Source organism: Zonotrichia leucophrys, chromosome 6 (genome assembly GCF_028769735.1).
Source record: "Zonotrichia leucophrys gambelii isolate GWCS_2022_RI chromosome 6, RI_Zleu_2.0, whole genome shotgun sequence".
NCBI classification, from domain to species: domain Eukaryota; kingdom Metazoa; phylum Chordata; class Aves; order Passeriformes; family Passerellidae; genus Zonotrichia; species Zonotrichia leucophrys.
The window spans coordinates 28,895,654-28,920,846 of record NC_088176.1 but is presented as its reverse complement, the minus strand read 5'-3'; the positions used below and the strand labels follow the sequence as shown (position 1 = coordinate 28,920,846).

Genomic DNA, 25,193 nt, shown 5'->3' with positions numbered 1-25,193 from the left:
TGAGTACATTTTTAAATTATTATTTTAGGGTTTTTTATCCAGTTGTTCTCTCAGTTGTGAGATAGTGTTTAAGGCACATAACTGAGCTGCAGTGACAGAGCTCGCTTGGCAGCCCATAAACATGTTTTGGAAAGCTGTATTGACTTGGCAAAGCAGACTGTAGTTAAATGCTGCCATGGTCCAATGCCATGTCCTTTAGGACTGCTTGCAAAGACAGAGCTTATTCCCTTCTCCCTTTCCCTCTAGCTGTTATTCCTCCCTGAAAACAAACAAATGAAAATGAAAACTCCAAGCTGGCTACCTGGAATACTTGAACATCCAAATGAGTAAAACTTTACCATTCATGTATTTTTAATGCTTATGCAAAGTCAGTGGGAATATTTGTGGTTTATTACTGTGCTTTCTTGTACCAAAGCCTAGAAACTGTCAGTTGCTCCATACCCTATTAGAGATGCATTCCAACCACTTCTCAATGTGTCACTCAAGTTTATGGTCAAAACTAAACTGTTGGTTTTAAAAGTTTGGGAAAATATAAATACGCTTCCCTACAGGATTATGTCTCAGAGAACAGAGAATTTCTGGTTGTCCTGGGGTTTTATTTTATACTTTATTTTATACTAGAAAAGCTGCAATCTGAATTATGTAAGAAATTTTACATTTGTGGTAGGAAAGCACTGAGTGGTAAAAATTGCTGAAGATGGTCATTAAAATGGAAATGATATAGTAGCATGTACCTATTTCCACAGCAGCAGAAGCCTTTATCACCCTTTGATGAAACAGGGAAAAAGAGAGAAACTTGAGACCTTTTCTTTATCCCCATCAAAAGCAATGCCCTCTTTCTCTTTCTCCCATTTTAACCACCTGACTAATCTTTGTCATTGCTGTATTCTGCTAAATTTACTATTGTGCACTAAAAATAACACTTTCTTCCTGTCCTCTTCCCCTTTTTATTTTTTTTTTCTGTAGAAAAGCTCTGTAAAGAGCTGGGAATCAGATCTAAAGGTTTGTGGGTTTTTTATTGGCTTGTTTTAGAATTTTGTTTTGAATTGCAGTCCAACACTTCTTGAGTCAATATCATGGCAAGTCTGGTTGCTTTGTGTCAGTTTTCTCTGATGTGATGCTAACTTACCTGTTCTCACATTAGCACTCACTGTTTGCAGCAGTGATAGTCTAGGTATTTTTAATAGAGACATGGGTTCTAGCTCTGATTTTTTTCCAGAAAGTGATCATTTAGACTGTAGGAAAAAGGTACCAATAAGGAATTAAAAACTGACATGCTGAAACAGTTTAGTAAAAGGAATACCTTTTGTATAACACTGCTTTGCCCAACCTCCTGAACTGAGTGGGATGGACATGAAGTTTTTTTGTTTTCCTAAAATCTGTGTATCTGAGAGACAAGTGAATATATGGGGTTGTTGTTCTTGCACAGAATGAAAAATTTAACTCTCATTTGTGGAGAAGAAAAAATCCCATAGAACTTGAAACTTAAAAACCAGAAGGTAATCATACTACACATTTTAAATCTGTTTACTTTTATTTTTACTTTTTTGTTGCCTGCATTATCAACTTGATATTTCTTTGCTTGTAAGTAGATGTCTGAGTGAGAGTTCTTTTACTTTCTGATGCATTTGTTTTCGTCCATTCAAACTGAGCAAAGCTAGGAAAATAATATTTGCCATGATTCCTGTTGTTCTCCTGCCCCTAATAGCCTCCTTTTGTAGGAAGTTGTAAACTATAATTTGTCCTGACATAGATGTACTCAACTGAAAATTGTTGCAGTCTGACCTGGTTAATGTAAGTTTGGCTTCTGGGTATTTGAAAAATGTAAGTAATTGACTATAACCAAATGCATTTGGATACTGTTAACCTGTTACTGGTACAGATAACTATTGTAAGTGGGGTTTTAAACAACTTTATAATGTTTTCCAACAAATTACTGTCTTAATGGTACAAGACTGTGCATGTGTGAGACCAGGTTGCTGTAAGAGAATATTTTTTGAATAGTGACTACTTTTTAAATAGTCACAGCTATGTCAAAAACTGTCCTTAGCTGTGCAATTGTGCCCATGCCTCTTGCTCGTTACTGACAGTTTTGTTGATGTCAAATGGTAAACAGAGAGCCAGAGACTGCTGTTTTAGCAGGGAGCCAGGTATGGGTTATAACACACAGGGCCTGGAGCTGCTTTCACTGCTGCTTTCAAGTCTAGATTGTCACTGTAAGACAAAGGGAGGTTGTGGTTTAGTTGTGATGTGTGTATTTTACATCAAGGCTTCTTAGTGAGACTAGAGAGAAGTGATTTCAAAAGCTATCAGCAGCACCTGCAGTAAGAAATCACATACCCAACTTAGAGCATCATTCAGGGAGGCTTTCAGGACCTTTGCACTGTGACTGTATTAACAGTACTTACAGTGTATACGTATAAAGACGTATGCTTGTGCGGGGTGTTGCTTTGATTTCAAGTTGTTTCGTGTCCGAGCTTTACCGTACGAGGCCATGGCAGAAAGCCTGAGCTGCGGGCAGGGGCGGGATGCGCCCGGTGATCCCCGCTGCGGGCCGTGGGGCAGGGGCGGGATGCTCCCGGTGATCCCCGCTGCGGGCCGTGGGGCAGGAGCGGGATGCGGCCGGTGATCCCCGCTGCGGGCCGTGGGGCAGGGGCGGGATGCGCCCGGTGATCCCCGCTGCGGGCCGTGGGGCAGGAGCGGGATGCTCCCGGTGATCCCCGCTGGGGGCCGTGGGGCAGGAGCGGGATGCGGCCGGTGATCCCCGCTGCGGGCCGTGGGGCAGGATGCTCCTTGCCGTCCCCGCTGCGGGCCGTGGGTCGCTCCGCCGGGCGGGATGCGGGGGCGGCTCCATCCTCCGCCCCTTTACGCGCGGCCGCGGTTTCATGAATGAAATCCAATCGCCGCGCTAAAAATAGACCGGGGGCTGGCACGTCACGGCTGCCGCCGCCCCAGGCAGCGCCGCAGGCCGGGCCGGGCCGGGCCGGGTCGGTCGGGCGGAGCAGCACCGGGGGCGATGCCGGCTCCGGGCGGGGTCCCGCCGCCGTGAGGAGCAGCGGGAAGGGGGCGCGGCGGCGGCCGCCACCCCCGCGGGGCCGGGGCAGCCCTGCCGTACCCAGCCCGGCCGCCGGGCAGCCCGCCCTCCCGGGTAGGTGCCGCGTCGCCCGGGCGCGATCGGGCTCCGAGTGCCGGTGTGCGGGCAGGGGCCGCCAGCGGGTCCGCAGGGGGCGGGTGGCGGCGCCCGCGCTTCCCGTTTGCCCGCAGGTGCTATCCTGGCTCGTCGGGAGAGAGCAGGAGGTGGTGGAATCCTCCCCTCCTCCGAGGACAGAGAGGGCTGGGTCCTTGGTGAAGCAGATCTGCCTGGCGTCCTTTTGCAGCGAGGCCACGAGGTGCAAGGCAAAAATAGACGGGTGTGATGTGCACGGGAAGCGCAAACCTCCTGGCGCTTGGTACCTCTGAGTGTCACTTAGTGAAAACCCGAGGGATATATTTTCCCTTCTTTTTCCCCTCCCCTTTCTTTCCCCCTGCTTTGTCTGTGGAGGCTACTGTGAGCTGCTGTGACAACAGCAGGAGGCTGTTGAGGGCTCTTGTGGCACAGATTATCAGGTGTTTATGTCTGGACCTTTCTGTGGGCCATAGAAAGGGGCTATAGAGACAAACAGTAGTAGACTTTTAGTCTGTGTAGTCTACCTTTAGTAGGTATTGTGGCATCTGACATCTAGAGCAAAGAGAAATCAGTCACTGGATGTACCGAGGCAGACTCGGTGGAGGAGTTGCCGTCTATTGGTCAAGACACTACTCTGAAGGCAACAATATACTTGTTTAAAAAATGATAATAATAAAAGAAAGCCCTTGAGGTTCTGCATATGGTCACAGCAAGAGCAAGGAAGTGATGCCAGAATAGTCTCAATGACTTTGTTCATCCTCAGTTTGTGTACTATTTCAGGACACACAGCTGACTTGAAGCCAAATGTTCAGCTTGAGCTGTAATAGCTTGAGCTCTACTGGAAGCTGAGGTGGAAATTAGCTTTTCCAGTGTGCTTAAGGGGAGTCCTTCAGGTGCTGGTCTTTCTAGGCAAAAATAATGCATGTGGGGAGAAACCCACCATTGATAGGCTCATGCTGAAGAGTTGTCATGACTGCTCAGTGTAAGTAGTAATATTTCAGTACAGGCTGTATTTCAGGATCAGGAGTTACACCTCATGGAAACAGAATGGCTTCATTTCTTTTCAGTATTTTTCTGAGGTCCTCTTCCATTAGGTTATGCTTTTCTTTCTGTGTATGTTGCATTTGCACGCCTGATTCTATGTCTCAGATATACAGTGCATCTACACACTATTAAAGAAAAAAAAGTGATTTCAGTATTTCTACTAGGATTCTTTATCTAAGTGACATAGTACTTAATGAGCATAAGATCTGGGACGGGCTCAGATACACAGAAGTATTTTTATCCAAGAAGAAATAAACATCAATTTTAGCTCTGGGAAGCTTTCTAAAACTCCTGCCCTTTTAAAACTCCAAGCTTCATAAATACTGTAAAGCATTAGGCTGAGAGGAAGAGCTGATCACTTGACCAGTAAATCCTGATGTTTGATTCTTTGTTAATACATTTTATTTGCTGGAAAAATACCTAAGTCCTTTATCCAGATGTTACCCTGTGCTGAGGGGGACGAAAGGACAGAAGGAGGAGAAGCAAAGGAGTAACAGGTGTTTGACATGCTCCTCCCTTGCTCCCTTCCTTCCTGCCAGAAAAGTATACAAACATTGTAAAGCAAAGTATGTGCTTGGGGAGGGGAAAAGGAAATGCTCAGGTGTCCTTGCTGCATGCAGCAGACTTGCAGAGCAGTTAAGAGACTGGGTGATTGTATCCTTGGATCACTGATTGGGTTTCCATAAAAGAGCTCAAAACTTTCTGCTGAAGGAGTGAGTGGTGCATGAGCTATAATTGGTCACCTGCAGTGTGTGTGGTCATAGCTGGGGCTCTTTGGCATTACAGACAGGTCATGAAATAAAAATATGGATTCCCTTTGCCTCCCATCCAACACTATTCTACTTTTCTGTTTTCCTCTTCTTTCTGTCTCACATGAAACACAAGACAGCAATTTCTTTCTTCTTTTTAAATTATTTTTTTCTTTGCTCTCTGTGGCACTAGACATCGCAAGTAATCCCTCCATCTCTGTGTCTCCTGCACTACTCCATTAATGTTGCTGGATTTGCATTTGAGACATAAGTGCAGAACTTGACCCATGATCTGAAAATAGCATTTACCTGAAGTCTGCCATCCTGAAATGTTTGCTGTTCCAATGAGTGTTTAGGTCCTTGGGTGGGTTTTTCCTGCTGTCATTATGAGGTCTCATTCTCCTTTGGTAGTTTCCTAGTGGTAATATTGTCTGGGAATGAATAAAAGCACATATAATGTCTTTCTAAGATCACTGATTAACAAAGAAGAGAATGCATGAGAAATGTTACATAAAGTTCAAAAAGCAAGAGCCTGATCCTATCTTTTGGAATGAGAACAAGTACAGAAAGTGAATTCAACAGCTCTCTGTGCTGGAAGGTCACCAGTGTCTCTGGAATATTCTGTGTTTGTAGCTCTAGTGAAGCTTGATAAACATTTTCCCCACAGAAATGAACAAAAGTTGTGAGAATGCCTTATTTGGTGGTGATTGTTGTTATTCTTTCAGTACTGTTGGGAGCTCTGCTTGGGAACAGCTACAGTGTCAGCACCTCTTTCATGTGTTTGTACAGTCACTAACAACCTCTGCTAAAGTAGCACTAGTAGAATACTGCACAAGCATCTTCATTACATAAGAGTAAAATCAGGCATTTCATGGAGTTTATTATCATGAAACCCGGTACTGTTGAGTCAGACTTTTCCAGGGACCCATCTCCCTTTAAGCTTTGAGTTTTATATGTTATCCCAGGTACTCTTGGGCACGACAGTCATTAAGGATTCAGCTGCAGCTTTACCCAGTTATGTTAATCCAAATACCAAAGAAGGAATCAGAGCACCTGATGCTCTAGCTACACTGATGCATCATGTGATGCAGTAGCAAGGGAATTTGTGAATGAAAATATTGGTGCTGAGGACCCAGTGTCTACACTGCACACAGCTCAGGGACAGAGGGCAGTACTTCAGACTGCCTTTAATCTGGTCCCATGGACTGAATGCTTGTCAGTGGTGGGTGGCACACATTCCCTGTCAAAATTCAGTTTATGCACTCTGGCTGCACCTGATGTGAACCAAACCATGGAATATTTGCTTCCAAAATGTATTCTTGAGCTGAATTAACATGCTATTAGCAGTGCACCCTTATTCAGCTCTTGCAGCATAATTTTCTGTTGCAGAAGGAGGACTGATCTGAGGATTTTATGGGTAGTTGCTTTAAAAAGTGCCAGCTGTTTGGTGATGGTTATCACCATCAATGGGTATTGTCCATTCTTCAGGTACTTGGTTCTCAGCCACTTTTATTCATATCAGCCACAGTTAATTTCAGTTTGTGATGATGTGACAGATTATGACCCACAGCAATGCCAGATCTTGGTCACTGCCTAGTCCCTTGTGTCTGCTGTGATTATCTCTGGTGAGTGGAATGAACAGTCAGTTGTAGCCAGGTATATCTGGAATCCTCACAAGATGCATGGGCAAAGCTGAAGTGCCAGCCTACAACTGGTCATGTGCCAGCTGTAGGGATGTTCCACCTTTCCAGGAGTAGGTCCACTCTGGGCACTGTTTTCCACATCTCTGTGCACACCAAGAAAGGAGAAGCAAAAGGAGGCACAAGGGACTGTCTTGTGTAGTAGTCTCTGGAAAATTGGTGAAGGGAGGAGTGGCAGTGCTGCAGGCTCTGCCACCATGTAAAAATCTCATCCCAGATTCCCACACATGAGGTTTCTGAAATGGTTAAATGTCCTTCACCTGCCATGTGGGTTAATTTCTAGGGCAATGATCTCATCTCAGAGGATATCCCAAGGTATGTCACAGGTCAAAATAATATGTAAGCTGCTCAGTGTAATCAGCTTGTTGATTTCTGCCCTTCAGGTCTTCCTGAAGAACTTATCAGATACTTGATGTAGCTCAAGTCTAATGCTGAACTCTCATTGGGGTCTCTATTTGGTCTGATAGACTGAGTGTGTATAACACAAAAATAGGTCTTTGTGAGGTGCAATTTTTTTTTTTTTTTGAGGAGGCTCAGAAGAATCTGTTATTTTACCTAAAATTGAATGTTTTCATTCTCAGCTATTGAGCTGTCTGCCCTCAGCAGAGGGCAGTCTGTTTTACACATTGTTATGGGGGAAGAATTTGTGGTTTACTAGTATCTCTGATTTTTGGGCATCTGAGGAAATGCTCATTCTTACTGATCAGAAGTTTTTGTGTCATCACAGTGGTAAGTTGGACTTGACAGAGGATCCTAATAATTAACAGATGTAAACAAATCTGGAGTCATGGAGGCAGAGAAAGAGCAGAATGACTGGCATCTGACGCAGCAAACCAGGAATTACTATTCCCTGTCTCTGCAATTTCTGTGAGGGTTGTGGTGATCATTTTATTGAGAAGTTCCCTAGCAAACTTAGAGACATCTGTTCTGTCTTCAACTTTACATCATCATTAGGGGCTGCTCCTTTCATTTCTGGATGAAGCCTTGGTCAATTTTAAAAACTTGAGGGATAGAACTTGGGGATTATGGCAGGTGAATGGAAGCTTCTGAAAACTTCTGTCTTTACAAAGTAAGAGGAAGCATCCAGAAATTAATCTGATGCTTATTTATCAAAAGCTGACATGAAAGAAGCTGGTTCAGGCAAGCCAAATGGAGTCTCTCTTGATGACAGCCTCAGTGTTTAACTTCTCCAGCTGTATCAAATTTTAGCAGCATTCTGAGGGATTTATTTCTTTGTTGACGCTGGCCCTAAGCTATCCCAGGACAGAAGAAAAAGGGTAGAACCAGGTTCTGCCAATGTGGAAGATAAAGGTGGTTCTGTTGAACTGCACTCTTGTGGCAGCAACAGCCAGGGTTATCTCATTTATCACCTTGTGCAGTGAAACATTTCCATCAGCTGCCCTTCTCTTCCTACCCATGGGAGAGCCCAGGGTCTCACATTTGCAATCAGGTCAGCTTTAGAATATAAGGGTTTTTCTCCTTCCCCAGTCATTGGTATACCTGTTGTTTTGTTCTGCTTATGGGTCAGGTAGGGCAAGTAGGTGATAAATTCCAGAGTTAATCTTGAATTCCTTCCTTTTGAGGTAGTCTCTTCAGTCTTTCCATGTAAACTGCCAGAACTTTAAATAATGGCAAAAGGGTAATGCTGCTTCACCCTGGACAAGAATCCAGCCTGATATGCATCATGCCCACCTTTGTCCCCTGGTGATCTAGTGATCTGATCCCACCTTGAGTCTTGCTACCCTTTGTCACCCAGCTAGTTCTTTGATGCTGACCAGGAATAGTTTTCCTTTTGAAACTAGTGTCCCCTACAGGCCTCCTATGATTTAGTAAAATACTAAATTAATGTACACCTTGTAAAAAATGTTTTGTGATACTCTTTCAACTGCTGGTAGTTTATCTGTTGCTTGATCCCATGTTGTGATTAACTTCACAAATATACTTGGTGGGGCCCTAAATGCATTGATTAAATTGAGGCAAACCACAAAACAGCCTTCTGGCCCTTAACCTTTCTCCAAATCAGAGCTGTCTGTGAATTCTACACTCTTGCACAGGTGAACACTGAGTTCCCCCTGCTTTGTCCCCTGGCATATCTGTGTTAATCCACCAAAGATTCTGAAACACCACATGGTGGGTTATATATTGAGAACGAACATTTCACACACTTCTTCTGGCTCATGTGCTCGTTGGTCCCTGCCAGCATGCTGGTGCCTTGAGATTCTGCACTGCAAGGTAGTGATTGCAGTGCCTGAAGGACTTGGCATTTTGTATCTCCTTTTCCAGTTTCCATGGTTGCAAGCAGTAATTTTGCAACTTGGGGATGGAGGCAAAAGTGTTGCACGGTCTTGTAAATTTTTTTATATTCTTTTTGACATGTTATTGCCTAATAGCTCTCTGAAAGAGTCCCTCCAAAGCTATACTAAAAAATACATCTCCAGAATAGATTGAAATATGGAGGAGCTACAAATGCACTTCATATAGTTTCAGGGAAGTGTGTTTTTTGGGGATAATTGTTGATGATCTTATTGCCTTACTGGTAGCCTTAGTTTTTCAGATAATTCCAATGCCCGCCATTCATATTAAGTCATGTTAGACTTTGGTGTCTCTTTCCATTATATTTCTTTAGTAAAATGGTGACATTTTATTTGTGGTTGGCACCCCCTTTGTTTGAAGGAGTTCCTGGATTGCATGTTTGGTCAGATTACTTGACACATGTTTAAATCATTAATTTTTTTTTTTTTTTTCCCATGGAATAGCTTGAAGTAAAACTCCACTGAGCAGGCAAGGTTCTTATATGCTGTCATTCTGAGCTGTCATCTGAAGAGTTTGCTCTTAGCACAAGAGCTAAGTAAAATGCTTGCTTTGAGGGGTCCTGTAAGTACACAGCTAAGAAGTGAATGGCTCCAGGATCACCCCATAATCACTGATTAATGTAGACACTCTGTGATTTGTTTGTGCTGAAGAGAAAAGGGCTGGATAATTAGCTACTGTTCTTTGAAAAAAAAAAACATCTGGGTTATGTTTTGTATATGCCAAGTGAGGATTTTAGACATCTGGACATTTCAAGTGGACATTTAGAGATCCACAGGGGTGGATTCCTGATTCTCCACAGGCAACTCGCTATTGGGTTTGGATCTTCATCCACCTTGTTTCTAGCAGAGAAAAATGTAATCATAGCTTTATATATAAGCTGCATTCTTAAAACAAATTCATGGTTATGATCTGGTTATCTATTTTATATTGATACATCTACACTGATACAGAGAGTTAGAGGGATTGTGTGTGTCTGTTGTGTTTAATTTGTGTAACGGTGGACTCGATAATCAGGTGATGTGCTTCTGCAGATCTTTTGGAAAATTTCTCCAGAAAGGGAGTGTTTCATTATTGAGGCTGACCAACTCACGTGCTATGGCAACCACAACTGTTTTATGGTGATTATAATAACAACTCATTTAGCAATGAGGAAAAACTAAATGAAAAACCAAGCACCCCATGGCACTTGGAGGTGAGGCAAGAAAAAAAGAAATTGGCAACCATAACCATCTGAAAGCTGTGGTTCAGAACAGTAGCCTTATATTTCTTTGGAAATAAATCAACTTTATTTGGAATATTTAACTGCTAATCAAGTGAATGAATTAAATGGCTTTATGTTAGATCTTGAGTCTGCTCACATCTCCTGCTTTTTTGGCTGCCTCTGTCTTCTCTTCATCTGCAAACAATCACAGGTGACAATGTAAAAATAGAACATCCTAAGAGATTTTTGAGATCCTGTGTTATTCTTACGGGTATCTTTTTAACATTTCCATCCATCTGCTCATCTTTCTTTAGAACTGGTTTAAGCAGCTGAGTTTTATGCTCCTTTCTTTTGGAAACGGTGATTTCTGATCAGACTTCTCTGGTAGGTTCTTTGCTGGCCTTTCTGTCTTTCTCTGGCTTTTTTGTCAGTGCCCTTTCTGAGACTGGTCACACTTCCAGTAACTTTCCTCATAGTTTTACCCTGCTATGTTTTGCTAGTAAACTGAGCTGTTTCTGGTTGTAGGTTGGTTTTAGCAAGTTTGTCGTTGATCTTACAACGTTATTCCTTTATCTAAATCTTTATATATGCTGCTTTGTTCTTGTCTAACCAGTTCAGTTTCAGTTCCAGTTGGTCTTCCTGGATATTAACAGACTTCCAGAGCTCAAATCTAGTTGTCTTTTTTTTTTTTTAATTCTAGTTTTGTAAATACATGTTCAGCATTTTTAATCAGTGTGATTATATAATAGGTTTAGCACCAGCTTAACCTAGAGGCTACCTTAAAAAAACTAACTGTGGCTGTATTCTTTAGATCTTGCATGTATTCCCTGCTTTAATCATTCCAGTAGCCAGAAGTAAGCATTTAATCAACTTGTTTTGCTAATTGTTTATACTGGAATTTGTTGTAAGCATCTGGTTTTACTTGAGGTGTCTAAATATCTGTCCGGGCTTCTGTCTGTCAGTCTGTTCAGGAGCTATTTAATCCCTTCCTGAAAACTAGTGAAGAATATTAAAATGGTCTGGATTTTTAACACATTGTTACATTATAGATACTGGAGGATATTTAAGAACTTTCCTTAACATAGCCACAGAGCTCTACTTTTGTTTTTATTGCCAGTTTATTTTAATCTCTGTCCTGTGCAGTATTGAGTCATGCTAAAAATATCTTCATTAGATTGCCATTGATCTACAGCAGGGCATTCAGGCATGCTGTGTCTGAGTCCTGTGATAACTTTGCTTTAATTAAGTTATTAAGTATATTGGAGAATTAAAACCCTAGTAATTTTTAAATTTTTTTCATGTGTTCCTTTTCTAGGATTCTCAGATAGTTGCATTGATTTATCTAGTTACTTTTCTTTAGATTTGCTTGTTAATTTTAAGCTGGCTTTGTTATCCTCTTGGAAATTTTTTAAGATTCCAGACTTTGTACTTAATACATATTTTGTGACTGACTGAAGCAGAACATTTTATGCAGAACTACCATTTAAGAACTTCGGAAGAATTTTTAAATCAAATTGTTATATAATACAACAGCTAATCTGTGTAACAGCTTTTTAATAGAATATTGGGTTGGAAGAAAAATTGATTTGGCATCTCTGCTTGGTAGTTTAAAACCAACCAGACACACTGGCTAGCCATGCTCCTTCATTTTGCTTTCTAGCCTTGTAAACATTTCCACATTCCATCTGTGATGTCTAGTCCATGCATGAATAAAATATGAAGTAATTTAATACCCCCACATAATATGTCAAGGGGGTTGCTGTTTATTCTCAGACTTGAAACTTTTAAGATCACGTGCTGAAAGCTCTTGGGGTTTTGCTACTCATTTGGGGCCCTGCCTGTGAGGCTGTAGTGTATGGACATGCCATGTTCTCTGTAGTGTGGAAGCAAAAATCACTCTTGCACCTTGTCTGTGTCGTCCCTAACTCCTCCCTCCACACATAAATGAAGATTACAAATGTGCCTTAGCCATTATAGTTATTAGCACACAGCCCATAGTCAAAATTTTATCTAAATGGGTAACCTTGAGTTCTTACAAAGACTTTTGTTTCTTGGTGTACATCAGTTTAAATAATGAAAAAGAATATGGTTAAAATCAGTGTTTGACTAGTAGTTACTAAACATGATTTTTGCTTAAATAAGAACATAGTGCCTCTGACAGTGAAAAATGGGCACCAAAATAGCTTGAATCTGTTATTTTAAACAGCCTGACAGCTAATATATAGTCTATATCTAAGTGTGAATGAGATGTGAATATTAAAAAAGGCATTACAACAAGTCATTGGATTTCTTTATCTGTAGTGCTTTCTTCTCAGAAAAGAGGACATCACCACTCCAGATGATGATCTGTGTTTTGTCAATTAAATTGCTGTAGGTTCCTTGCTGAAATAATTATTAGGCAAGCCTTCCTGAAAAGGTTTGTGACTTGCATTTTCCCTGTACTCCCTCCTTAATTACAATTCCCTGGCAGAGTCCAGATTGCTCAGCAGACTGCTAGACATTAGAAAATCAAATTCAGATATATCAAACTATGATCCCACATATGAAAATGACAGACTGTAGTAAACATGCATGAGTTGGTTTTAGTCTTTCAAATATCCATTTTTTCCAGCTTGCCTTTGTATCCAGGCCTTTGTTCAATATATTGCCATAGAATATTTAAGGAAATACTTTCAATAATATCTTTCCATGAGGACAGTATCTTCAAAAAACTTCTTCTCTTCACTTTCCATTTTACATCAAAAAGAATTTCTAGGTATAGATAAGTATATTTGCAAGTTCCTGCTTGGCTCTTTGGTTTCATTTTAGTCCATGATCTGTAAAAACTTTTCCTTGGACAATGAAGAATGTGTGATACGTGCAGGGTGTAATGGGAATTGTGGTTTTGTAGTGAACAGTCTCTGGAGTTGTCGTACAAGTTTTATTGTGTGCTAAAGCCATCTGTGTGAGTTGCTGTTAGCAATATTGTCTGGACAGCCCTAAATCAAATCCTGAATGGGCAGGACTGCAGAAGGCAGGTTTATACTGGTATCCTTCAGGTTAAACCCACTGATGCCCAGGCTTTTTTTCCTCCTGGCATAAAAAGTATTAGCAAGAGGTAAGTTTACGCTAGCTGTCCTTGTTTCACCAAGATCTATCTTCTGCAAACAGGCTTGTGTTTACAGAAACCAAAGTGAAAATAGCATGTGAGCAGCATAAAGGCACTGCGGTCCAAATAGTTGTGTATTTGCATAACTGAGCAGTATTTAAAGGACTGGCTGGCCTACTTTGGGACAGTTCACCACACACTTTTCCTTAAGAGTTTGTTGTCTCCAGGCATCTCTCAAGAAGAGGAAGTAAAAGGCTCTGATTCTAAACAGCACTGTTTTCACACAGAAGTAGAAAACGACTTTAACTGTCTTGTTCCAGTTTTTGGTAAATGGACATTGACATGGACTACGAAAGACCCAACGTTGAAACTATCAAGTGTGTGGTGGTTGGAGATAATGCAGTGGGAAAGACTCGTCTGATCTGTGCCAGAGCCTGCAACACAACCTTGACTCAGTATCAGCTGCTGGCCACGCACGTCCCGACCGTCTGGGCCATTGATCAGTACCGTGTCTGCCAGGAGGTAAGGGCTGCAGGTGTGCAAGGTGTGCAGCACATGCTGCGAGGCGCTGCTATTGTTTCTTGGCAAGCCTCACCCTGCCAGGATGCAGCAATGAGCTCACAAGTATTTTATGAGTGACCTCTACTGCAGCCATGCTCTGATACACCTCTCGTTCTAAAGTAATTTCTTTATCAAAGCTATTTTTAGGGATATAAATATTCTGCCTGATTTAGAAGATACATCTTTTGGTAAAAACTGCATGAGATAAACCCTTGACCTAGTATGTTTTGGACCTTTTTATGGGGTGAATTACAAAGTAATTGTCTGATGGAGGCAGAGAATGTTCTGTGTGTTCTCTTCTAGGTCCTTGAACGCTCAAGAGACGTTGTGGATGAAGTGAGTGTTTCACTCAGGCTGTGGGATACTTTTGGGGACCACCACAAAGACAGGCGCTTTGCTTATGGAAGGTAAATTGATCCAAGTAAAAGTTTAAGAAATACTTAATGCATTCAAATTTTGGAGTAGAAATAAATTGCAAATCTAAATTTTGAAAAGCAAGGACTTAGCAATCACGGGTATTCATGCTCCTGCCCACTGCAAAGAGGATTAACTGCTGGAAGGATTAAAAAGATATAAATATTTAAAAAGCAGCATAGTTTTACTACGCTACATTTCCTTGAACAGCCTGCTAAGCTCTGTCAACAACTGTTGTCCTATTTTGAATTTTAAAGTACATTCTCCAAAATAAGATCTTAGCTTCAGAAAATTGAACATGAGCATTCTCTGCCTGTATAAGCAGTGTTTGATATAATTGCCTAACAAGCAACAAACAAGGAGAGATGTTGGGAAATATCACTCTCACTCAATGAAATATTTATTTTATTAAAACCTGTGATGTTGAATGGGCAGCTAACCTCTTGAGAGCAGAGCTAGATTCATGAAAGACGAGGCTCTTCTGTATATCCTTAATTAAAGCTGAGGTTTTCCTTCTATGAATATAAAATGTATGTTAGTGAATCAGTTAACCCTGGAAATTCTAAAAATACATGTATAATAAATATATATCTAAATGAATGTGATCTAGATTTTTCCAGCATTTCTTATATATGTGTGTGTTTATACATGTGTTTGTAAAAGTTCAGCGTAGTTTCAGCAAGGACTGAAGCCAGTGATAGTCTTTCTGGTTTGTTTAATTAGATCTGACCTTGTGGCAGTACAGACAGCAGAACAGCTGTATTAGGCAAATACTGAGCTGAAGGTGGGTTTTGGACATATATTTTCATAACTCACTTTTGAGAGGTCTCAGTCCTCACACATTTTTTTCACCTTGTTGAACTTTTTCATAACCTTTTCATATCTGCTTCAGTCACTGCAGTTGATCAGACCTTCACAGACAGACACATTTTTTTTTCCAGCTGGGAATGAATGTCCTTTGTAGAGTGTCAGCCCCAGCTTTCTATTGCATGTGGCCAAACTGTACTGTCTTGCTGTTTTTCTTCTCTCTGTGCTGCCTGATGACACAAGTGACTTTGAAGGAGGATGGTCTTTTCTATTCTCTACCCCTTAGAAATGCTGGAGAGGGTTCTGCTGGTTGAATCCACCCATTAAATTTTCAGGTTTCAGAACTCTGTATGTTTGTACAACACTCCTTTGTGTACAGCACTGTTAGTTGGGTTTTCACAGTCATGAATTACCTGGAATTTTCTGTTGGGAAACAACAACACATCTGGGCTGCACAACCTGTACCATTTGTAAATAAGCTTTGTGAGAGAAGTTACAGACTTTAAGGTAATATTTACCTTAATATTTAGTGCTACTGGAAGATGTCCATAGATACTCTTTTACCTTTTGGCAGCATGTGGAGCCTGCATTGATAAATTTGGATGTAACTTCATGTTTCCACTCACTGCTCCGCTTTGATGTGGCCGCCCGATATTCTGCAACAGATACTGTGTCACTGAGAAGATTACTGGAGATTAGGAGAGCAGAATCAGGCATGTTCTGAACCCTGATCCCACATTTACTGACAGGATGGGAGAGGGAGGAAACAACATACTTAGATTCTAATCCTGCAAACGCCAAGGAGGACGTGAATAACTTGAGATCTCCAGGATTAAGCATATGAACACAGTGATTCATTTGTGAGGTTTGCAGAACTCAACTTGTGTAGAATGAGGTTTGCTGTATCCTAATTAGCTTTAAAAGGCTGTTCTGGAAGCCTGCTCTCCTGTTAGTGGTTTTTCTGCAAGTCTATTAATGAAGAAAGTAACTGGAAGCTCTACAGAAATACTTTATAAATAGAATTTCAGTTTTAAAATGTTGTGATTGTAAGCACTTAGGTACTTGCTTGTTTTAAGAATGTTAATGCTGCAGTCAAAGCAGACTGTTTAGTATTTCATCTGGGCTGGCATTTTAAAACTAGTTTTTCAATGCTGAATGTTCATATTTCTAGGAATTTATTTTAAATCACCTCTGTACATTGAGCTGTAGTCTAGTCAGCTGTGTCAAATCTTGCAATTCAGTGGAAGGCCAATTTAATGGAAAATTGTTCAAGGTTACGCCTGCAAGTGTCCTGTGTTTTGATTGTCTGAAGGATCATATAATAATATAATCCTTTGGTTCTCTTAAAAAAATTCTGTGCATCTGCACCTCATGCAGGGGAAGGCTTACTCCAGCAAACATTCAGCCAAGACCTCTAATTGTCCTAAACCTGTGTAACAAGAACCAGCAAGTCATTAACTCGCCTGCTGCTCCTTGGAAGAGTTTGCTCCATACAGTTCTAGAAAATGTTACATAAATAGATTATGCTATAGATGACTGGGTGAACAGTTAATCAGGCTTGTAGCACAGATAAATCCTTCTTAACTTTATTTTTCACAGATAGAAACATGAAAGGAGGGGAAAAGGAATCTATTTTCCACTATTTTTGTGTGACAGGACTAGAGAAACATTTGAATGCCACTGGGGATGGAATAGTTAATGTTTCTCTGCCATCCCTTAATGGGAGTATGGAGAGTGAGATCAGCTTGCATTCTGCTCTGTGGTGTTTAGTTTAATAATCACACTCCTCTGGGAGCTTTGGGAAACAGTTCCTGACAGCTTAAGGGAGTCAGGGGGATGTGGCTGCAGAGACTTGTGGAAATATTTGCTGCAGTTTACAGAATGACATTTTTCACCCCCTTAGACTAAAGTGTGTGCTTTAGTTTTAGAAATATCCTGTTCAGTTCAGCTTAAGCAGTACGTGATGCCAAACAGCCAATTATTAATAATCTCTTGTAGGGTTTCATTTGGTGCACAATCATCCCAAAATGCTGTAAAATGATAATGCCTTGGTTATGATTTAGTGTATTGATTTCCAGCTCCCAGCCACCTCTTTTTTTAATAACAACCTCCCGTTGGTGCTATTGTATTCTCTAAGTCTGCAGATGAGGTGTGAACTTCATTTAAAGCCCGAGTTGTTATTCTGTAGCAGTTTCTCTGGGAGGCAAGTGTAAAGACAAAACATCTTAATTTACATTTCAACTTGTCAGGATTCACTATCTCCCATCCTCCTGTCCAATCTGGTTTTGAATGAGACTGTCAACATTTCATCATGTTCAAGCTAATCCTAGAAGCTGGCTTGTAGGGTTTTTTTTTGGTTTTTTTTGGGGGGAGTTTTTTTTGGGGTTTTTTTGTTTGTTTGTTTTTTTTTGTTTGTTTGTTTTCCTCCCCCAGGTGAACATGTTTGGCTAATTTGATAAATAGCCTCTGTATACTGGGGGTTTTTAACATTCAGCTCTAGTATGTGTAAACATAAGCACAAACTTGCAAAGAGTTAATTCAATCAAATATTTATTCTCAATACCGTGCATGGGTGTTGTTAGCTAATTCAGCCAGGATTACTTATTTACTTGCAACTTAAATATGAGCTGTAGACCAAACAAAATCTGTTCATGCAGCATGGACAGAAAACAGCTTTTTCCTCATGACTTACAAATGTGAATGAGTCTTGCTGTTAGACTGCTGACAGAGTCTCTTAAAATAGGTTTAGAGTATTTCCTCTGTTGTGAATGGATTTTGTAAGCCTTCTGGGTATTGTATGCATGCAGAGGAACACATGCATTCAACTTTCTGTGTGATTACAATTCCCTTTACCAGTTACTCCAGTGTAATTGAATCCCTAAAAATATAGCTTTGGAATGCTGCTGAAAGGAGTCCATGAGAACAGAGCTTTTCACTGATATCTGAAGACTTCCACCAACCTCTGTCTAATTTTTTTTCCTCAAGGGACAATGATGATGCTGTTTCTGTAAGAACAAAACCAAGGTAGCTTTGATGTAAAATGGTACTTGCATTCATCAAATTCAGTGAGATTAGGGTGAGGTTTGTGCCTTCACAGAGTTGGTCTGCCTTTAGTTAGATCAGTGCCCTCTGTCATGGAGCAGCTGGTGCCTGAACTGAGGCTGGGCCAGCAGCTCCCCTCCTTTCTCCAGAGAAGGTCTGGGGTTTCAGAAGTGCCTTGTGAATGAAAGCTCACACATTCCCTGTGCCTCTCAAGCCATTGCTGGCCTGGGTTGGGAGTGATCCTCAGAGATTCTCTAGAGCAGAGATACTGAACAGACACAGGGCAGTCTCTTGCTGCACTAGCAGAGGCTCAGCTGGTGGGGAATCCAGTTATTTCAGGTGTCTTCAGCTCTGCTGCTTCCTCTGGTCACATTTTCTGCCACAAAAAAGCAATAGGCAGTGTCTTCAAATCATCTTCAGCTACCCAAATTTGTGAGCCTCCCCTTCTACTTTACAGTAGTTTATAACCATTTAGGTTCATCATATGATCATGAAGAACTGTGAAAAACCATTTTTACAAAATATACATATATTTGTCATTATTTTTTTCTCTTTTGAGTTTGACTTAGGCCCAAGAAAGACTGTGATAATCAGAGAGGGTCACATAGACAGCTTTCTGCAATAACTTTATTTTGATAGGCTATGTGTATGCACTGGTTTTTTTCTTATTTTGTTACCTGCGTGAACATTTGAGGCTCTTTCATTCAGCTGATAGGGAAGTAAATGCTTTATATACTTGGGCCACTGAAATTAATGCAGACCTGCTTCTCTCCTCTGCATCCCACCAATGGTTCCATACTGTGAGTAGAAAGAGGTTGCTGTGAATGGAATTTCTGTTAGGAATCCTTCCTTCTTTAGAAAGGTGTGGTCCAAATGGGGCTGTTAGTGAGCCTGAGGCTCAACTTGATGTATACGTAATTTATCTATAATAGAAGGACACTTCCAATGCTTTAATCCTTCCTTAAGGAGTAAAAAAGTATGTGGCAGTTGTTATTTGTGGTATTACATAATTTCATATTTTGCCTTGCCTTCCTAAATCAGAGTCTGGGTGGAAAGGTGGCATTTGGGCTCTACACTGAAAGGCTGCAAGGCAACATCAAAATCTTTTGGAAATAATAAGTGTGGGAAGCTACTTTTTGTCAAAATCTTGATCTTAGTGAATTATTTCTTTGTGAATAGATATTAGGTGGATTTCTTGTGCTGTTTTCCACTCCCAGGGTCTCAGGATCTCAGTCTGTGTTTCCTGGTTTTCCATGGCAGGGGGGTGGAAAGTGTTGGTCTTTAAGGTCTATTCCAACCCAAACTGTTCAATGATTCTATAAAACACTTCTTGGTGTTCAGGTTTATAAAAATGTTTATTGAATTATTCCTGAATTTTACTGGGAAATGGCTATGAAATTTGTTTTTAGAATAAGTGCAGTTTGTATTTGTGAATATGTTGCTGCAGAGAGAAAGGACAAATCAGGTTTACTTCTTTTTTCTTCTTTCTCATTCTCTAGGTAACCAACACAAAAAGTAACTGCACAAAAACAGCAGTAGAATAGGCATTTTAAAAAATCATACCCTTTTACATTCCCTGAGAATATTAAAATAACATTGGTAAATTTTTAATGTTTAGGAAATATTCATGCATATTTTAACCTGACAGGATCTGCTTTTTTATGAAAAAATGTTGAACCAAACTTTATACTGCAGTGTTAGCAAGTTGTAAATGTGCCTTTGACATTAATAGGAATTGTAGGTACTTTAATTAAAGTTTCCAAAGGACACCTTTCCTGAAATGCTCACAGTTCTATGTAGCTGGTTAATCTTCCTCATCCATTTCTGTCTCCAGTTGGTACTGAGTGCAAATTGTGCTTATGACTTGAATGAAAACTTAATTTATGATGATGGAGTGGCTGTATTTTGTGAGCTAGCAGAGGCAGCTGTGGTGCTGGTTCAGCGTGTGAACTCTGCCACTACCCAGCGCTTTCCCATCCGTCCTGTTCCTGGCACAGAACATTAATTTCTCTCTGTCCAGTGCAGAACTCTCAGGAATCTTTGTTTTATGGGGAAAGGATAAATAATAGAATAAATACAGGATAAATAGGATAAATACAGGATAATTAATTTGCAAATCACATTTTTTTACCTCTTTATTCTATTATTCTTTCCATGTGGAAGGCAGTAAGGTGACAATATCCTGTTAGTGCAGTGCAGTGAGTTTTGGAAGAACCCAGCTTTGCTCCTCTCTGTTTTACAGTTTCCCAGCAAAGGTCAGAGGCAAGGAGCTGCTCAAGGACCATGGTGGCAAAAACATGATACTGCCTTGGCAAGGGCTGTGAGACATGCAGGGCTGTGCTGGGGCAGCCAGCCCTGCCCAGGGACACGGCTCACCCTGGCTCCCTCGGGAGCACAGACTGTGCCCAGCCCTGTGCACCTGGGGACTGGTGTGTCCTGCCTGTGAACACCTGCTGGAGTTGTTTCCTTTTGGTTTTCTGGGAGATGTGATGCGTGTCTTGTGGCTTGTAAGGTCAGGAGGGTTGGGTCCTCGTGACTGCAATTACTGGGCTTAGGTATTAATTTCTGAAGGATGCTGACAGGCTGTCGCTGTAAGATGCTTAGCTGTAGTTAGGAGCAGCCAGGCAGCCAATGCTTGCCACTCCAGCAGTTGTGATGGCCTTGAATTAAACAACAATTGACCCTATCAGAGTACATGTAACACAGAGTTTTTTGTACCTTAGCTGTACATTGATTTCTGGGATCTGAGCAAATGTCTGCTGGGGTTTAGGTTTTACTCCTACCTGACCTTGACTAGAGCAAGTTTAGTTTAAAGCATGTTTGCCTCAGCTGTGCAGCAAACCATTGTGTTGGCTGCTTAGCCCTTCACTATTTACTAGAGAACTTTCCAGTTTGAAAAGGCCTTGTTCCTGGATATGACAGATGTGTTGCAGTTTATATAAGACAGGTATTTGGAGCAGGAGCATTTCTCTTGCATTAAATTGATGCTCACAGCAGTCTCCATATTGTGTGCAGCTATCTTTAGAAATAGCTGGATATATCTATGCCCTCAGTGAAATGTAGAAAGCAGCACTACTGAGGAGGTATTTCATTATTTAAAAGGTGAATGTTAAGATTCACTGCTGCTGATGCTCTGTACATGACACAAACTGCAGATACAACACATTGGTGCTAAATTAAAGAATAATAGAACTGAGATAGAGATGGCATTGCTGAGCTTATCCTGCTGACAATTCTGTAGCAATAAGTTGCTTCCTCAAAATGGCCCTTCTCCCCAATTTTTATTAAGAGTTTAAATTCAACTTTTTTTTCCTTCTTTTCTTTCTATTTTTTTCCCCATAAGAGACCCAAGAGCTTGAGAACTGCTTGTTTATAAATAATGAAATTGCCCCTAGTTAGATATGCCCTGAGACAAGCATTCAATCATTTCTCTGCCTTTGGGTGCCAGCTCTGACAAGAGTTAGGCTGTGGTTCAGTGGATGAACTGTCAACCTTAATCCTCATACTTATAATTTATATAGCAAGTTCATTTAGTGAAATAGTTTCTGCTTTGTTAGAAACCTTTAAAAGCCTGCAAATATTGCCATGCTTAGTCTAATTTAAGCCACTGTCCTATTCTACAGTTTACTGACCTTATTTTCACTGTAATGTTTATTTTTGCTGATATTGTAGAAGTGGTCGTTCTGCAGTAGTTTGCCCTTCTAACAGGTTATTTATTAAAGACATTGCAGAATTGCTTTGCAAAGCACATTGCGAAAGCAACCACCTCAGTACTTCAAATAGTGCAGTAAAGGTATTTCTCCATGCCAAGTTCACAAGTGATCTGTCTGCCTGCGTGGCTCTTCTGAAGTTTTGCACAGCTCCTCTCTAATTCCTAAGCACCAATGATCTTTGAACTGCAATTTAGGTGTCCAGTCAGCAGAATTGTTTCTGGAGCAGTGGCAGCCTGTGAGTAACTGCTGTGTAAAAGTAGAGAATGGAAAGCCCTACCTCTCTTCTTAGTGCTCCGCTCCCACGTGCTGGGATCATCTCGGCATGGAGGGGCAGTGCTTCCTGGGTATGTGGCTTTGTGCTCCCATGCTTTTGTGGTGAAATGTGTAGCTTCTCTCACACCTCTGCACCAACAACATCTACTCTGACATCTGGGTGTCAGCACGTTTGTCAAAGAGCAGAGCAGAGTAATGGAAATAGGTGAAACTGCAGCAAAAATCATTTGTGGGGTTTTAATCAGGTATTTTCTTGTTCCTTTCTAGGTCTGATGTTGTTGTTCTGTGCTTTTCAATTGCTAATCCTAATTCCCTGAATCATGTGAAAACAATGTGGTATCAAGAAATCAAGCACTTCTGTCCTCGCACACCTGTCATCCTGGTGGGCTGCCAGCTGGATCTCCGCTACGCCGACCTCGAGGCTGTTAACAGAGCCAGACGGCCTCTGGCAAGGTAAAGTTTAAACAAAAATGAGAATTTAAAAAAAATCACCTTGGTAGTCAGGTACAACACTTGCACAAGAGAAACTGGAGAGCCTAGTTTCCTTTTTTCTGGCAATGAGAATATACGTGCTTTCTTCTTTTTTTATTTGGGTGGCAGAATACACTTTCTTCTTTAAAGTTGGGTGCAGAACAGATAGAGATGGTATGATTATTGAATGTTTTCTTAGGTATTTTTCTCCATGAACATATGTATCCTGTCCTACCCTCTCACTATTGTCAGGTACTATTTTAAACTGGCAGGTCCTACTCAAATTTTCTTAATTCTCAGGGTTTGGGTTTTTTGCTAAATGTAATCCTAGATCATTGCAGAAAATGAAATGGTTGCAAATTAAACTTCTAAAAGTTCTGAGATTAAAAGAGAGTTTGGTGGTTGTTCTAGAGAAGCTTTGTCTCTCCCAGATACAAAATACAACCATTCGCATATTTGGCCACAACAGTCCCACAATAACTGGCTTGCTTCTAATTTATTCCTTTTATGGGAATTTGAATGAGACCAGATTCACGGAAATAATATCCATGATTGTGTAATTAATGACTGGATTGTAACAAATTTCCGTAAAGAGATTGGATTAATATTTTGTGGGCCCTTAGAAAACTTTGCATTGCATTGCAGTCAAACTCTTGACTTAGCAATATGATTTTTATAGGTCTGTTTGTTCATTAAACATTTCTTTGTTGTGAGGGTGGGGTGGGCTTTTTGATTGACTCTTTAAAAGGAAATTGTGTTTTTCCAAAACTCCTCTTCTGCCCTAATCCTGCTCCCTGATTTCACCATTAGTAAGTTTGAGTCAGAGCTCTGTGTGTCTGGCACAGGCTCCTGCCACCTGAACTGGTTATTTATTAGCTGGCACTCAGCAAGCTGCTGTCTGGGGCGTGTTCCATCTGTGCCAGCTCGTGTCTGCCCAATATGGTGGGCTCACAGAACACACTCTTGGGTCGTGTCTTCTGGGGAGATGATTTTTTTTTTTTTTTGCTGGGGAAATGGATCCTAGCCCAGACTTTTTACTGGTTTGTTTACCCTGTATCATGTACTAGAGCTGCTCTGGAAATTCATGAGTTCCCACATAATACTCCTGCAGCCAAAACAAGCCTATCTCTTGCAGTGGGTGTTGTTACTCTTTTGTTGTAGGCTACTATGATTTTCTTTAAAAAGCATGAGCTTAAGGAATATTTCCATTTCATATTTAGCTGTATTTCTGGCATTTTTATGTCATGAGAATTTCCATTTCTGTTTAAATGATGGTTATGACAGAATATCTGAGTAGTAAGGGGTGGTAGAAAAATTTTAAATAATGAAAGCTCTCAAGTATCCTATCAATTTTTTTTTACTGTAAATTTCGCTTTAAGTAAGAGGCTCCATTTTGCCTAAATGATTTCTACATATATTTTGTAACATTACATAAGGCACCACCAAACTTAAATGAAATTAAAAACACGTACTATTCTAAAACTCTGTAGAGTCATGCTTTTAGATTTCCAAAGGGCTTTGTGCACCTAATTTTATATTTTGTTTCATTTGAATGATGGTTATCTCAGATTTAGTGCTGAATATTTGGTAAAATTCCACGCTTTTTAGCATACCTTTGTGTGACAAGGTTCATTTTTTGTTTACCCTAGGCCAATAAAAAGGGGAGACATTTTGCCACCAGAGAGAGGCAGAGAGGTTGCCAAGGAACTCGGGATACCCTACTATGAAACCAGTGTATTTGACCAGTTTGGAATTAAAGATGTGTTTGACAATGCAATTAGAGCTGCCCTGATCTCCAGAAGACACCTGCAATTCTGGAAATCTCATTTGAAGAAGGTCCAAAAACCTTTGCTTCAGGCTCCATTCCTACCTCCAAAAGCCCCTCCTCCAGTTATCAAAATTCCTGAGTGTCCCACGCCGAGCATGAATGAAGCTGGATATTTATTGGACAGCCCGCTGTGTGCAGATGTCATGTTTGTTCTTCAGGAGCAGGACTGCATTTTTGCTCACAAGATTTACCTAGCTACCTCCTCTTCAAAGTTTTATGACCTTTTCTTAATGGAATGTGAGGAAAGTCCATACTTGGATGAAACACAGTGTAATAAAGAAAATACAAATAAGGATGTTCTGACGAGTCACCTTGAGACAAACAATGACAGTGATGAGGCATCCTTGAAATCTCTTGATGTTAAAATTCCCCCACCAGAAAGTAGTGAGTCTTTAAACGTGCTTGAATCTGAGTGTGGTGAAACAAACTCTGCAGCAAGATCTCTGTCCTGCTGGGGTAAGGGGTTTGTTAGTGTGCACAAGGAAATGCAAGTGAATCCTGTCTCAAAGAGGACGTGTCCTGTAACTGTGGTAAAAATGGATTCCTCTGTGCAGGCTGCACCTTTTAAAACTGTTTTGCAGTTTTTATACACAGGCCAACTGGATGAAAACGAAAAAGACCTCACCAGACTGGCTCAGATTGCTGAAATCTTGGAAGTCTTTGACTTGAGAATGATGGTGGAGAATATTATGAATAAAGAAGCCTTCATGAATCAAGAGATTACTAAAGCATTTCATGTCAGGAAAGCTAATCGGATAAAAGAGTGCCTTTGCAAAGGGACATTTTCTGGTAAGTAAATACATGCTTAAGCAGGAAGAGAACT

General features: G+C 40.8%; 1 protein-coding gene across 3 annotated transcripts in view; it reads left to right on the top strand.

Annotated features, from left to right (window-relative positions):
- RHOBTB1 (Rho related BTB domain containing 1) overlaps positions 1–25,193 on the top strand; it is a 47,434-nt gene that overhangs the window by 14,109 nt on the left and 8,132 nt on the right. For 2 of the 3 annotated variants that reach the window (XM_064716839.1, XM_064716840.1), the window contains exons 3-6: positions 13,582–13,783; positions 14,126–14,229; positions 22,339–22,524; positions 24,192–25,159. In XM_064716839.1, coding sequence (XP_064572909.1) covers positions 13,592–13,783; positions 14,126–14,229; positions 22,339–22,524; positions 24,192–25,159 — 1,450 coding nt within the window. In that variant the 5' untranslated portion in view covers positions 13,582–13,591. Of the gene's footprint in view, positions 1–3,003; positions 3,149–13,581; positions 13,784–14,125; positions 14,230–22,338; positions 22,525–24,191; positions 25,160–25,193 lie in introns of those variants that run through there. The other variant, XM_064716841.1, reaches the window with a different exon arrangement.